General features: G+C 43.8%; 1 protein-coding gene, 1 non-coding gene and 4 pseudogenes across 2 annotated transcripts in view; 1 reads left to right on the top strand and 5 right to left on the bottom strand.

Annotated features, from left to right (window-relative positions):
* Window positions 1-1,528: 1,528 nt before the first annotated feature.
* On the top strand, window positions 1,529-1,647 carry LOC138011919 (5S ribosomal RNA; annotated as a pseudogene).
* Window positions 1,648-2,626: 979 nt separating this feature from the next.
* On the bottom strand, window positions 2,627-2,776 carry LOC138012019 (U1 spliceosomal RNA; annotated as a pseudogene).
* A 2,985-nt stretch (window positions 2,777-5,761) lies between these two features.
* LOC138009566 (uncharacterized) lies at window positions 5,762-9,071 on the bottom strand (annotated as a pseudogene).
* LOC138011059 (uncharacterized) lies at window positions 6,417-8,452 on the bottom strand (annotated as a pseudogene).
* A 2,712-nt stretch (window positions 9,072-11,783) lies between the features above and the next one.
* LOC138012111 (U2 spliceosomal RNA) lies at window positions 11,784-11,966 on the bottom strand. Its single transcript, XR_011124984.1, has one exon. It is a non-coding gene; the product is annotated as a U2 spliceosomal RNA (small nuclear RNA).
* Window positions 11,967-14,480: 2,514 nt separating this feature from the next.
* The window catches only part of LOC138009565 (uncharacterized), a 966-nt gene continuing 695 nt past the window's right edge, over window positions 14,481-14,751 (bottom strand). The window contains exon 1 of the mRNA XM_068856638.1: window positions 14,481-14,751. This exon is cut by the window's right edge and continues 695 nt beyond it. Coding sequence (XP_068712739.1) covers window positions 14,481-14,751 — 271 coding nt within the window.

Genomic DNA, 14,751 nt, shown 5'->3' with positions numbered 1-14,751 from the left:
ATCAGTGCCTGTTTGAGGTTGCTCACTGATGGGTGGTACGTAGTTACAAAAGGTAAAATCCTCTCACTAGCCTTTTTGTCTTTTGAGGGAAAGGTAGAGAAGTTCACTCAATTCCGTTCCCATCAGAATGTTAGTTGCTGACCTCTTTTATCTGTGGACCTTGTCGTTTGAGGATCGAAAAACGCTTTGTTCCTATTGGTCCTTTTCACGTTGATGAAGTGACCAATCAGGTTCATGTGATTTCGATCCTATTCAATGTGAAGGTTAGCTTGTGTTTCTATAAGGCTTTTTTTGACTGCATATTTTACCTTTAAGGTTACTGAGGCTTGTTGTGGTAGTTGTTTACGGCACCCTGTAGAAGTATTTGTTTATCCTTTGTGAGAGGATTTCCTTGAAACACTACAAAGGTGTTTCTTTTTTTTGCGTTTTAGTTCAATTGCGCCCATGTGCAATAACAGATTATGCACGGAAGAGTGGTTCCACACGAGGACGGGGCCTGTCTGGTTAATATCAATAATGAGAGAGTAAGTGAATGACAGGCCTGCACAGACTCCTCGTGTGGTTTTGGCAGTCGCCTCACATGATAGCCTTACAGTTAGATTTTTGATCTAACAAGCGTATCCTTTAGAGATTTTCGAAAATTTGTAAGTACGTCAGAGGGCGGTCAACATCTTGTATAACATAAGGTTGTTCATGGACATGAAAAACATTTCGTCGGAGAAAACGGTCTTTAAACTCAGCACGTCGAAAGGTTAAAACAACAGCACCAGAGCTTTGTCGTTGCAAACAGCTAATCACAGAACTATCCAGATCAACCGCACTCAAGGCCTCAAAAACATCACGCCCAGGTAGAAAATAACGTGGTTGGAAATAAACACTCAAAGCACGAGATGGTAAGACATTTTCAGGATCTACATTGGTCTGCACATTAGGTGCATTCGGATCTCGGGCTGCAGAAGTGTAACTTCCCCGAGGGGGAGTTACAAGAAAATGATTTCGAACAGGGTTTTCTTCACGGACTGCATTTTCAACAGAAACAGAACCCAAACTCGTGCTCGCGCCAGCACGAGGGTCGCTGACGCCACCCTGGCTGTCAGCCATCAATCAAAGTGGCTAAAAAAAAAACCACCAAAATCGCTTGTAGAAAGGGAGGGGACCGTGCCGTTCCCCCCCGGCGGGTACTTAGGACAAAGTCTGTTTCGAAAATCAAAGCCCAAGTAAGGAATCGCTTGATTTTAGCCAAAAGGCCGAGAAGCGATGCCCGTAGATGCTCACAGCCGACAAGGTGCTCCCAGTCTCTTGACCATGAGATATGGTGGTCCGATTACAATCCGTGGCAAGGAAGGAATGCCCAAAGCCAACCTGAAAGCGAAGCGCACACAACGATCGCCCTTGTACAGTGGGCAGCAGCCATCAGCATTGCATGGCACTTGCCTTGACGGCAAAAGGACAAATGCACATTGTGCTTGCTCTGACCGCGTTTTCATTTCCCCCTTATAACAGAGTTAATTTTCACGGCAAATTACTTGTCTACGACCATACCACAGGGAAAACACTGGTTCTCCTCCGATGAGTGAAGTTAAGCCCTTTCAGGCGGGGTTAGTACTTGGATGGGAGACCTCCTGGGAATACCCAGTGATGTAGGCTTCCCTCTTTCCTTGTGTACACTTGATTATCTGATTCCTCCATGAAAGAACATTCCAAACCAGGTTTTTTAACACAACGTGCCAACGATATGTCAAAAATGAGACATACAACAAAAACAAGATAGTTCATACGAGAAAGTGAACTTGTATTCCCAAGGGAGCCCTTGCGCGCGAGATCTAATCAATCTAATGTTTATGACGTTAAATGTATCTTTTCGTGTAAGCAAAGAACAGGATACGACAAGTAAAAAATGCATGCACTGTTATGCATTAGATGGAAGTTAATCTAGCCCGGATGATATGTATACAATGAAGGCTACAACACTATAACATTCATCTTGCGAAAATGTGACTTATCTGACGTAGCGCACGTCAAAGTCTTACTGTTCCCTGTTCAACACGGACAGTACTTATTCAAAGGGTGGATAAGACACTATCCTGAGCATAAAAGATTTGCTTTTCATGATAACAATTCAATTAACTGATAACATAGAGAAACCCAAAAGTGTTGGCCACAGGAATGTTACGCCAACTGATCTGGCGGGTCCTCAGTTACTCAAAGCAAAATGGGCTCTCCAGAACGCAACATAACACAAGGTAAAACAAACCTATCACACATATAGATGGGTGATGGAGCAGTACAAACACACATCCACATACGTTTTCCAAACGATCCAGGAGGATAAGAGCTCGACCCGCTGGTATTTTCTTGTCTCGCTCGTCTATCGATGGAAGTGCCGCTAATCAATGCGGCTGAAATAAACACGTCGTCTCGCTCTCTCTATGGCCAAGAATGAAAGAAATAAAATCACAGTTTTGCAGTGCACCAAGTACGGAACATTCTCCTAGAATTTCAGCAGTGGACTTTACAAATACAACTCACCTTGCTTTGTCCTTACACCACCACTGCATCTCCTACCCTGCCTGAAACGATACCAACAAACCTTCCCATTAGCCAACCTTGCCACCGGGGGTTGGTGCGGGGACTTGCGCAAACGCAGGTCCACACTACCAGAAATTATACGCTCTAGTTACCCACATTTGGGGTAATCGCAAGGGTCAACCCAATTGAAGTGCAATGAAAGAGCCTCACCTTGCAAGAAGTGCAATGCCCACAAGCCATTAAACACGGGGACAAAACTACAAGAGAACAATACGGGAACAAACCACCTAAAATGCCTAGAAGTACCGGAGGGACCCATCCGCTACCTTAAACAGGGGGAATCGAACCCCAACTCCGGCAGAAAAACACATTAGAAACTAAAGGGAGGCACGAACAGGGACAGGCAAAAAACTCCAATCGGCACGAGACAGAAGACTGGACAGGCTGACCAAAACGGGACAGCGACGACGGTGAAGACAGGCAGAAACACAGCCGGGACAGGGAGACGAAGACGAGGCACAGACACAGGTGGAGACGCAGTAGGCACAGACGCGGACTGGCAGGGACGATCACGCACAACACTGGCACAAACAGGTATAGATGAAAGAGGACGGCAGAAACGGGTTGACTCAGCAGGAGCAGGCAAAGACATAACAGGCACAGGCGGGGACGAAACAGCACTGGTTGATTTGACAGCAGGAGACGAACAGGAACGATCAGGAACTGTTACAGGCACAGCACTGGTTCACTCAGACTTGACAGGAGGAGACGAACGACGAATCATCTTGAACTGACAGAGACGATCACAGTCAAAACTAGCACGGGTAGACTCGGCTACAGGCTTGATGGCCGGAGACCAAGGCACTCCCAAATCATCTGATTTCCAATATGACATCTTCTACCACAACTGGCACAAATCCTAAAACTCATATCTCGACTAGATACCACAACTGGCACAAATCTCTAAGACTAATACAGGGACTTAACAGGGACTCTTACCAAGCAGGCTTCCGGTAGGCACAAGTCCTAATGCGTATAGCCTGCATGAGGTAAGTTTTTTTTTATGTTAAAGGCGAATGGCTGACCCCCTGTAGGGTGAGTGCAATGGCCGCCAGACATAACGACGAATCCGTCAAACACAACGGTTCACCTCAAACAGGGGTGCACCAACACGCCCACTTTGTCGGGGAATCGAAGCCCGCCCCTACCAACAATTAACAAAAGACAAACAGACAAACAAAGAGTTGCATCTAGGAGATGCCTCGCCTGACTTACACTCCTAAATGACAATTCAACAAAACGACAAAAAAGACTCAAACACAACTGGACAAACCAAAGCAAGCATGACCCAGCACAAGGGCGAAGAGTGACCAATAAAAGGCCACCCGTCAACAGACTCACCCAATGCAAAGACGTTGGTTCATCCCAGAAAAACGGCCAGGGCACGGAAACACAACACAAAACCAGAACTTAAATATGAACAACCAAAGCATCATTTTGCAACGAAGCCACCACACCACAAGCACCCCACTGACGGACAAAATAACGATGACGGCGGTCAGACCGGAAACGACGGAAAAACAAAGGGAGATTAAACCAAACCCGACACTTCACACGCTCCATAACATCAGCAGCCAAGGGACGAACACCCCTAAAACGAAAATCGTTCCGAGCCCCCCAAATACAAAACTTGCAGACATTCAACATATAAACAAAAACCCGAGGAACCACAGACAACTCATCAGCCGAGAAACCGAAAAGCACATGATCAACCAAGATGGAAGGAGAAAGAGGAGAAGCCAAGAACATAAGACATTGAAGCCACGACAAAACGCTGACAGCCAGAGGACAGTGAAAGAACAAATGTTGAAGAGACTCGACATGAGCAGAACAAAAACAAGCCGTAGAAAGAGCATACCCAAATCCAGCAAGCCTCTCGGCCGTGTAAAGGACCCCCTGAGAAACTTTCCAACATAAATCAATAACGGGACGATCCAAATCAAAAAAGAAAAGCTGACGCCAAGTACAAGACCAATAGAGAGAACCAAACAAAGGAAAGAATTTCTCCTCATAATGAGGAGAAACAGCATTTTCAGACAAAAGAAACAAATAAGCAGACTTCGTAGACATAGTAGAAACAGGACAAAAATCAATACCCGAACCAATACCCAAAGAAGATGCAGTAAGGGATCCTTTACATGCCCGCCAAGCAGTCAACAGAGAATGATAGAACGGAGGCAGAGAATCCGGCAAAAAACAAAGCAGACGAGCGGCAAGCTGAGAAAAAAACCAAAAAACCATGAAAGAGACCTAAGAAGACGGGGAAGAAACAAAACAACTAACCCACTGAACATGAAGAGCCATAACCTTGCACTGAAAATCCACGACAGAAAACCCACCCAAACAAGAAGGCTGAACCGCAACACGACGAGTGACCAAATCCCGCTTACCGCTCACTCCACCGCAGTGATACGCGGCCTCCAATTGTCCTCCTCAAGATTGCCCGGACCCAGAAAAACCCCCAACACCTTCACCTTCACCGATGACCAAGTAATGTTCACCGGTGAGTCAGTGCGACCGTTCCAACAACCCAACCACAAGCCCTCACATTTTCCAAAATTTAATTTAACCCCATACCCCCTCTCGTACAAAGAATAAACATCAAAGACAGCCAAAATACCAGGAACAGAAGAAACAACCAGCATAGTGTCATCAGCATAGGCAGAAACAACAGGCAAAGAAGACGAAGAACCAGGAAGAGACAAACCACAAATTAAACCACTAGAACGAATATTAGAAGCAATAACCTCGGGAACTAAAACATAAAGGAGGGGGGTCAGGGGACATCCCTGCCTCACCCCATGAGATAACTTAAAAGAATTCGAAATTTAACCATTAACATTAAAACAACTACTCACAGTATTGTAAAATAAATTAACCCACCCAACAAAAGACTGCTCAAAACCCATAGCATATAAGGTAGAATGAAGGAATGTCCAATCAACCCTGTCGAATGCCTTTTCCTGATCAAGAGAAAGAAGAGCAGCAGGAGCACCAGTAGCAGAGCAAAAATCAAAAATGTCACGAAGAAAAGCAACATTTTCACCAATGAAACGGCCAGGAACACCACAAGACTAATCCTTATCGACAACCAAATGAATAACCTTAAGAAGACGAGCAGCAATAGAACGAGAAGCGATTTCGTGATCGACATTCAACAGGGAGATTGGTGCTAAGAAAACGGGAGAATCAGAAGTGGGATCTCCAAGATCCTTTGCTTGAACTGAATGGTCTTTGTCCTAAAAACTTTAAGATAAGCACCAGAGGCGGTGAAAGTTATATCCCTACGACGAAGGAAGAAACTGGTGCTAGAATGAACTTCAGACTAAGTGTACGGAACCAAATTGGAGATTCTAAGAAATGAGAAAAATGCGACCAGAAATGCAGCACGCATGCAGGCATGAAAAACATTGCTTGGCTGAAATGACTGAAAAATGCGTAATAAAATGTCTACAGTGATAGGAGAGGTGTGATAAACACGATCACCCATTACGCGCCTTAATCCTCGCTGTGTGAGAGAACAATCGTAATCGGACATGAAAGACACATCGGCAAAGCGTAGTTGATGTGCTTCAAAATATTGGTATAATTGAGGAGTGACTGATACGACGCTAATGAGTTGGAAAGAAAAACTAGATAAGCTAAGAAAACGTTTTTGGATACAGGAAAAGGACTAAACTGATAATGATCGCAAAAACTTAGATAGGCTCGCAACTGGCTACGCATGTTGCGTTTCGTCGATTCTTGAAAGGCAAATCGCTGGACAAGATACGCGCAATCAATTAACATTCGAGAGCGATCTGCAAAAGAAAAAGACAAAAGATACATTAGAGAAGGGAAAAACTGAATAAAGTGTCTTGGAGAGATATCTCTACGAGTTCATGGGTGGCCGCATAATTGTCAACAAATTGTCTAGAGGAAAAATCCGAGTTGTAGCGGCTGAGCGAATCAGCAAGAGAGTTCTCTTTGCTTGGTACGTGATGAACAACTAAAGAAATATTATGAACAGAAAGGATCAGCCAGAGTTCGCGTAAACAACACTGCATGTGAACATTTGACGATGATTTGTTGTTAATGGCAGCGATGCAGCCGGTGTTGTCAGAGTAAAGTTCAACGTTTAGACCTTGAAGACTAGTGGCCCAGAGTTTAACTGTCACAACAGCAGTCAAAAGTTCCAATACATTGATGTGCAATGTTAAAGCCAAAATGGCAGGAGGAAAACAGCGCTTGAAGTACTCGCCGAAACATACCGCGCCACAACCTGACAGGCAGGCATCGCAGGCAAAAAGATAAGCATTTGAGATCGTGACATTGGATGGGATGACAGACACGCCATTGTAATGCTGCAAAAGATAAATCCACCACGCAATATCTGCACGCATGTCGTCAGTTATCCGCCGCGCAGAACGTCGAGAAGTTGTATCATGCAAGGCATTGAGCAAACGACACATGTAAACACGACCCGGGCAGACGCAAGCAGAAACATATGACAATTTTCCTAGCAAAGATTGTAAGGCATGCTTCGTGTAGGTAGATTTCTCTAGCCACTGATGTAATTCGACATCAAGTTCGTCGAGGCGAAATTGAGGGATGGTCAGGGTCATCGCAGAGGTGTCTATTTCAACCCCTAAACACACCATAGGATGACACAGGGGTACGTCTTTAGCAGCTGAGGTGAGCAAACCCAGCTCGTCGAATTAAGTGTTCATCCTTTGGAAAGCAGAGTGAGAATGACTGGGTCTACACGCTCCGTAAAAATCGTCGATATATACATGCAATAAAATTCGCATAGTGTTAAGAATGTACACAACGCTTTGTGTGGTGCGTTGGCAAGCTAAAGTTGCTGATCGAAGACCAAACGGAAAGGCTGAATGAAAATAAAAATACCTATCAACTTGGAAACCCAGAAGATGGTAATCGCTGGGGTCTACAGGAATCTAGCGATAGGCGTGACTTAGGTCTTTTTAAATATGTGGCAACCACTGCCTTCCTTGTTGACAAATTCCACCATGCAATCTATCCCAGGTAAACGGAGTCTAAGTGGTTTATTGAGATAGGAGTCTTTGGCGATTCTATCGTTGACAGAGAAGCCTTCGGGAAAACTTAAATTGTGAACGACTCTGAGTTCGTCGAGTCACGCTTGGGAACGCATAAAAGTGGGGAGATGACACAATTAGTGTCAAAGGGGTTAGATGTGAAAGGTCCGCAAATAGAACGATGAACAAGCTCTTTATGGACATAAGATCTTAGGAAAACGCTGTTCTTGGTGGCCGAAGGATGATTTGAAAGGGTAGAGGACGGTAGAGACCCCACGTAGTTGATCGGCCAGCCGTAACGAAGAAAATCAACAATAATTCCATCTTGGTAATGTTCAAGGTAAAAATCAAACTGTGCTAAATTGAAGTTAGACTGGATAGGATTACGTGCACCTGAAAAATTAGGGGCATGCATGGCTCTGACGGCATTCGCCAAAGCAATGGCATCGACTAGTCAATTTTTGTCTTCTGATTTAGGCGTGCCGGTGAAACTGCTAGGAATTGGGAAGCGACGTTTCGCACATTGTAGCATTGCGTGGTCTGCATCCCAAACACGGCAACGGTGAATGCTCTTGTATGTCGCTTCGGTTGACGAGCAGTTACACTTGCCTGTGTAATTCCACTCTTTGCAATAGGTGTTTTTCTTGCTGTTGCACGCTTGAGAAGACGTGGTTGAAATGCGAGGAGTGGTCGGAGCTGAAGGCAAGTCGGCGTGGGTGAAGAAAGTTTGTGCCCACTCTTTGATCTGGTCGAACTGTTGGAGAGACAATCGCCCGGCTTCAACCGCTGTATTGATTGAAAAATGGCAATTTCGTACGCTGTACCATGAATATGTTGCAGCACGCTCCTTGAGCAGTTTGAGCAGTTTGAGGTACGACTCCGGCTGACTATTTAAGAATTCAAGAAAGCCACCCACAAACTCCGAAATCTCGAGTTTGTCCTAGTCTATCTTACCTTTTGCGGAGAAAAGGTAATCATTAGGCAAAAGAGAAGGATGTTTGCGCTCTTTTTTTTCTTTGGTCCGCAAGTCCTTGAGAGTCAGAACACTTCCATCCTCTGCCAATACTTCTTGGGTCGATGATCTGAAAGGCGTGGAGGCAAGAATATTGTCAAGGGGTGACGGCTCTTCTGGTTTCAGCAAGCGGGAAGTTTGCGAAGGTTTAAGTGTGGGCTTAGCTTCGTCAGCTCTAACTGCTCCCTGGTAAATTCCAACTGCAACTGTAGCTTGCCGTGCTTGAGTTGCTCCAGTTGGATCTGCTTATCTAACGACAAAGGTTGATGTTCTGCTGGGGTTGTTGTCTCTTGTTGCGTGCTTTTCTTTGACTTCGTGTTTAGGGACTTTTGTTGATTGGCTGTTGCACGAGGAAAAGATGGAAAAGGATCCTCGAGGTAGCCCGACAGATTTTCGAGAGCTGGGCCTGTGAGGAAATCGTCGGATATGGGCATCTTGGATTTTCGTGAGCATGTACCCATGTTGTTCTCGCAAGGGAAGGACTGAAAGACTGCTCACTCGATTACAGAATGATAGCTTAGTACAAAGTTCACAAAATTTAAAGGTACAATAGACAAAGATTGATTCATGCGCAAGGTAACAGATATCAAATTGACAGCTGATATTCTACAATCTTAATTAAACCTTTTGACAAGTCAAAACAAACATACGCGGCAGTTCACACCATCAATTATTATGTTGCGCGGAATATCGTGCTTACGCACCATGCGCACTAAACGGGTACCTGTATGCACACCAGGGACATTTGACCACTGTTGGTTTTTAATTTCTTTTATGTCCCCAAAAAATTTTAAGGCCTCCCTAACCCGGTCATTATTCCCCTCAAAGGGAAACAAATACACCATGACAAATTTAATTGGAGTCGAAACAACCACGTTACAACGAACATAACCAAATGAAATTGGAACCGGCCTCCTCATAGGTCTTCTTGTGAGTAGGATCGATGAAAGAAATACGGATAAAGCCTCCTGGGCAGACCTGGATTGAATCGACCAGACCATCCAGGGAGTCAGCAATGATGCCGGCAACCCCGGCATGGGACGTCCCAGCCGGGAAGCCGGACTTTATGATAAGAGTGTGCGTGTTGCGCGGCACCATTATGGGTAAATACATGAAAACCTTATAAATTAATCAGTTTATAATTAAATCCTTTTACCGATTACAGTACAAAGTCTTTTAACTAAAATTAAACCTTAAGCAGCTAATGTTAATTAAGTAATAATTATCGATTTAAAGTATCACCCTAATATTCCATTCAGTTATTAAGATATAATATAAACCACACTAGTATAGAAGAAAAATACCCAAATACACTAAATAGTCACTCACTTAAAGAGTAAGTAATCAAATATTGTATTAATGAGATCCACACTAAATTATCACTCCAAGGATGGAAAAAGTGACAAATAAACTAAATAACCAGAAAGAGGAAGCCAAAAAATTAAACAATTTAATATCACAGTAGAAAAACCCGCAAAAATCCCGCCTGTGGATGAACCAGCAAGCGAAAACACACCAAAATATTACAAAACACCCAAGAAAACCAAAAAAGACACTTCGTAGAGCCCTGGTAGCGAGAAAAGAACCAAAAAGAATCGGCTTACCCCGGGTTACCGCAGAGCGCGGAGCATTAGTCCCCGAGAGGGTCACCGGAAAAAGAAAACAAAGAAAACCAATAACAGCAAAGAAAATCACAACAAAACCTTACCACACTCCAAAAAAATGAATGAAAAACCACAATCCAAAATGAAACAAAAGGAAGCCCAGGCCACACTCCAAAAAATGAATGTCTCCCAGCAAAAATTGAAGACTACCAAACAGGGTTTGACTTTTAAAGCCAAACCAGCGTTCAGGTGAGTTTTTTTATATTTAAGGCGAATGACAGCCCCCCAGTGGGGTGAGTGCAATGGCTGTCAGACATGTAAACGAGAAACAAACCAGAAGGACCCATCCGCTACCACAAACAAGGGGAATCGAACCCCAATCCCGGCAGGAACACACACAAAATCAACAAAGGAGGCCAAAAGGCAAAAACATCAAACATAAACAACAGACAAAAAACCCTAAAAAGGGCGATACAGGCACACAAACGGCACAGCACAGAGGACTGGGCAGATAACGAAACGGGATGAAGAACGGTCAAACACAGGTGAAGACAGCAGGAACAGACAAAAACAAAAAGGGAGCATGACGAGTACAGGCAAGGACGAGACTAGCACAGGCAAAGACATGACAGGCACAGGTAAAGACGGAGCAGCATGGACACGAGGAGACGGACGAGGACGCTGCAGGTACGAGGACGAAACGACAGCAGGCACAGGCAAAGATGGAACAGACGGGAATGGAGACGCAACAGGCACAGGTGAAGACATGACGGGAGGAGACAAGGACGGAACTGGCACAGATGCAGGCGAAACTCTAACTGGCATGGAAGTAGACGGAGATAAACAACAGGTTGACTCAGCAAAAGACTTGACAGGCGGAACGGGCAAGGACGAGACTGGTACAGGAATGGACGAAGATATACAGCATGAACAGGTTGACTGAGCTACAGGACAAGGACGCGAAGACGGAACTGGTACAGGAATGGACGACGCAGGTACAGAAGCAGACGAAGATGTACAGCATGAACAGGTTGACTTAGCTACAGACTTGACGGGAACAGGCACAGGAGGCATGGCTGGTACAAATGAGGATATGCCAGACAAACCAGGCGTTCGTTCAACAAAACAAGGATGCAAGGACGAAACTGATACAGGAAAGGACTCAGCTACAGACTTGACAGGACGAGGAATTCTACTCAACTTCTTTTGACGAATCATCATAATGAACAAGCGCAGATCTCTGGGACTTATCTAGGACTTAAACAAGGCACATAAAAAAAACCGCAACTTACCCCGCAGGCTTACGTGAGGCACAAAGTCCTAGTGCGCTTAGCCCGCGTTCAGGTGAGTATCCCTTCTCCGCCTCTCTGGGACCGCAAAACGCAACTTGTCTGCGCATACCATGTGGTAATGGAGGTCACGTGCTCCTCGTCCTGTCGTGTCGTGCTGGCCACTCGCTGCTATGCTACCTAGAAAAGAGAAGATAATGTGAAGGTTGGTTGATCACTTGTTCTGCTTTCATTTGATTATTTCTTCCCTGGAGGGAAGTGGGCCACACTCGGAGGTAGTGCTATACCAAGGCAACCCGTGGCCGGGACAAGGCAAGCCTCTTTTTTACGGCCCAGTTCCAAAAATCAGTTTAATATATGAGCTGCTCGATGAGCAGCGTATCAGATATTAAGCTGATAAGAAGATACTTTTTTTTTCCCGTTTATTTACATATATACAATGGGCCAGGCGGAGGAAGCTCCGCTCTCTCCCTTAATTGACAATAGTAAAGTTGAAATATAAAGTTTAAATGGAAACGAGGCTAAAGTACAATATAAATGTTGACGTATCCTATTACTAATAAAAGCAAAGGCATTCTGGAGACACCTCGTATCATTTACACTCCAGAATGCCAAAAATGCTGAGAAATATTATTGAAAGCGACTTCATAAACTAGCAAAAACTATATACAATTGTTTGTGTTTGCGGATGTCCTATTATTTGCGAATTAAATTACTAATTTTATTTTGATTGTAATATTGACCGCAGGAATGATGAGTGTATGGCGTGGGTTTTGTTGCTCCTGGTTAATATGGAATTTGTTGCTTTCTCAAAGCCTGGTTTTAGCTTTCAAACCGGTAGGAAGGATTCTAAGTCGACCATGCAACGACTGGCCAAGTGGAAGCTTGAATGAGTCGATATTCACGGCGATAGGAGAAGATTTTTGTCATGGATTATGGATGAGTTTTTGGAACTTTGGTTTTCATGCTACGGTACACAAGATCAATCCGGCTCATTTGGCGTTGTTTGACTGTTTATTGATACCCAATAGACCTTCATTCCGGCATAGATGTGATATCAAAAGACAATGCCGACTGAGTATTTACTATGCAAACTTGGTCTCAACATTTCAAACATTGTTAGTGGGAGATCTTGTGTTTAAAATTAATCCAGGACCGATGTATAATGCTGGTTTAAGAATACAATCAAGATCGTTAACTACCGGCAATCGCAACATAAAGAAATCATCACGTTGTTTCGTCGGTCGCGATCGTTTCACTGTTATCAAACCTTTTATTCCGTTGCATGTAAGGAGTGTTACATCAATGAAAGTTGTGTGGTTCGAATCCTAATAAGAAAATTACACGATCATGAAATATAGAGAAAATAGAGTGATCAAGAAACGATTCATATTTACCCAGTGACTCGCTCAGGTTCACAACCAACGAAAAAATGGTTTTACATTAGTATTATGTCATCATGATGACGTATGCCATTAGTGGTAGTTAAGAACATAATTTCTTAACGAAACACTCCCTCTCCTCGAAAACGGATACACGGATTCTTTGATACTACTAAGTGTTCAGAAAACAGTTAGGTTAACACTGATTAGTAAGAGTTCATAAATCTTCAGAAGGTCACATGTTCTTCCTTAGGTAGTAGCACCACCATACGGTGAACAGGTTGTTCGATGGTGACGTACCCTTTGCCGTCATATTTGGTAACAGGTTCACCAGGTTTTGGATTTTTATACTTCACTTGTACCCTTCGCACGTTTCCATCGGGCCCCGGGAATGTTCTGGATACAATCCCAAGACGCCACTGGCCTCTAATCAGATTGGAATCCTGAAGTAGGACAACATCTCCAGAGTTCAGATTACAGTGGGCTGTATGCCATGTTTGCCTCACAATTAAATCTGGAAAATATGTTCTGGTCCATTACTTCCAGAAGCCATCTATTATATGTTGGATAAATTCAAAACGGTGTTTTGGAGTTGTAGATTCCTTGAAAGGACCACTAGGTACTCGCGTGGTTGATCTGCCTAACAGAAGGTCATTCGGGCATAAATATGAGCCATCGTCGGCTGATGTTGGGTGTCTGCCTATAGGCCTTTCGTTATTGAGGTTGGCAACTTCGTAGAATACAGTTTGAAGTTCGGAGAATGTCAGAATACTTTCTCCAATAATGGCTGTAAGCGCTCTCTTAACAGATTTAATAAGAGATTCTGATGCTCCATTTTGCCATGGTGCATCAGCAGGTGTAAAGTTCCATTGAAATCCCTCCATAAGTCCAAAGTTCTTCAATTGTTCCCATTCCCATGACTTTGTGACACTTTGTAATTCTCGATTAGCTGCGACGAGCTGTGGACCATTGTCAGAATATATCTTACATGGATATCCCCTCAATGACGCAAATTTTCTCAGTACCTTCAAAAACTTCTCTGTACTGTGGTCTGTTGCCAGGTCCAGGTGAATAGCTCTCGTTGCTAAACAAGTGAAGATGACTCCATACGCTTTAGATGTGGTTTGTTTCTTAACTTCATCACGAATTGTGAAAGGACCAAATAGGTCAATGGATGTGGAACACCATGGAGGAGCTGGTTTAAGCCTGTCTATAGGAAGATTTCCCATTACTTGTTCTGACATTTTCTTGTCTAATGTTTTGCACACAATACAGTTGAGCTTGATGGATTTAACTAGTTTGAGTAACTTAGTTATCCAGAACTTTGAGCGAATTTTGCTGGCGGTAGTCAAAACACTGTGGTGCCCTTTCTCATGAACGTGTCTTGAATAGAGTTTGGATAATCGATGTTGGTATGGGAGAAGAATGACGTCTCCTTTACTGTAGCTCATTTCCATCCATTTCTCCCCACGACCACTTATTACATATATCCCATCGCTTCGTATACGAGAACATAAACGCTTATACTCCCCGTCTTTTACATGTTTATCCATCGTTTTTTGTGCCTCTCAAATCCAAAATATTTCTGCCCTTTCGATATCTTTACTGTTTAGGTCTTGCGTGGCATTCTTAAATGTCAGTCTGGGGTTTCTTTCATAAAGCTTTAGAACTCTTGCCGTCACTCGTAGCAGACGGTTGTACTCTGAAAATTTTTCAATATCAATACGAGCTGCTAAGCTATCTTCCACACTTGCGTTGACTATATTCGCCACTTTCAGGATTTGCTTTGGTATTTGTGGTTCAGAGTAGTTATGAGTAATAGGCCACTCGCTTTCTGGA

This window comes from Montipora foliosa, chromosome 7, assembly GCF_036669935.1.
Source record: "Montipora foliosa isolate CH-2021 chromosome 7, ASM3666993v2, whole genome shotgun sequence".
NCBI lineage: Eukaryota > Metazoa > Cnidaria > Anthozoa > Scleractinia > Acroporidae > Montipora > Montipora foliosa.
This window is presented reverse-complemented; position numbering and strand designations above follow the sequence as displayed.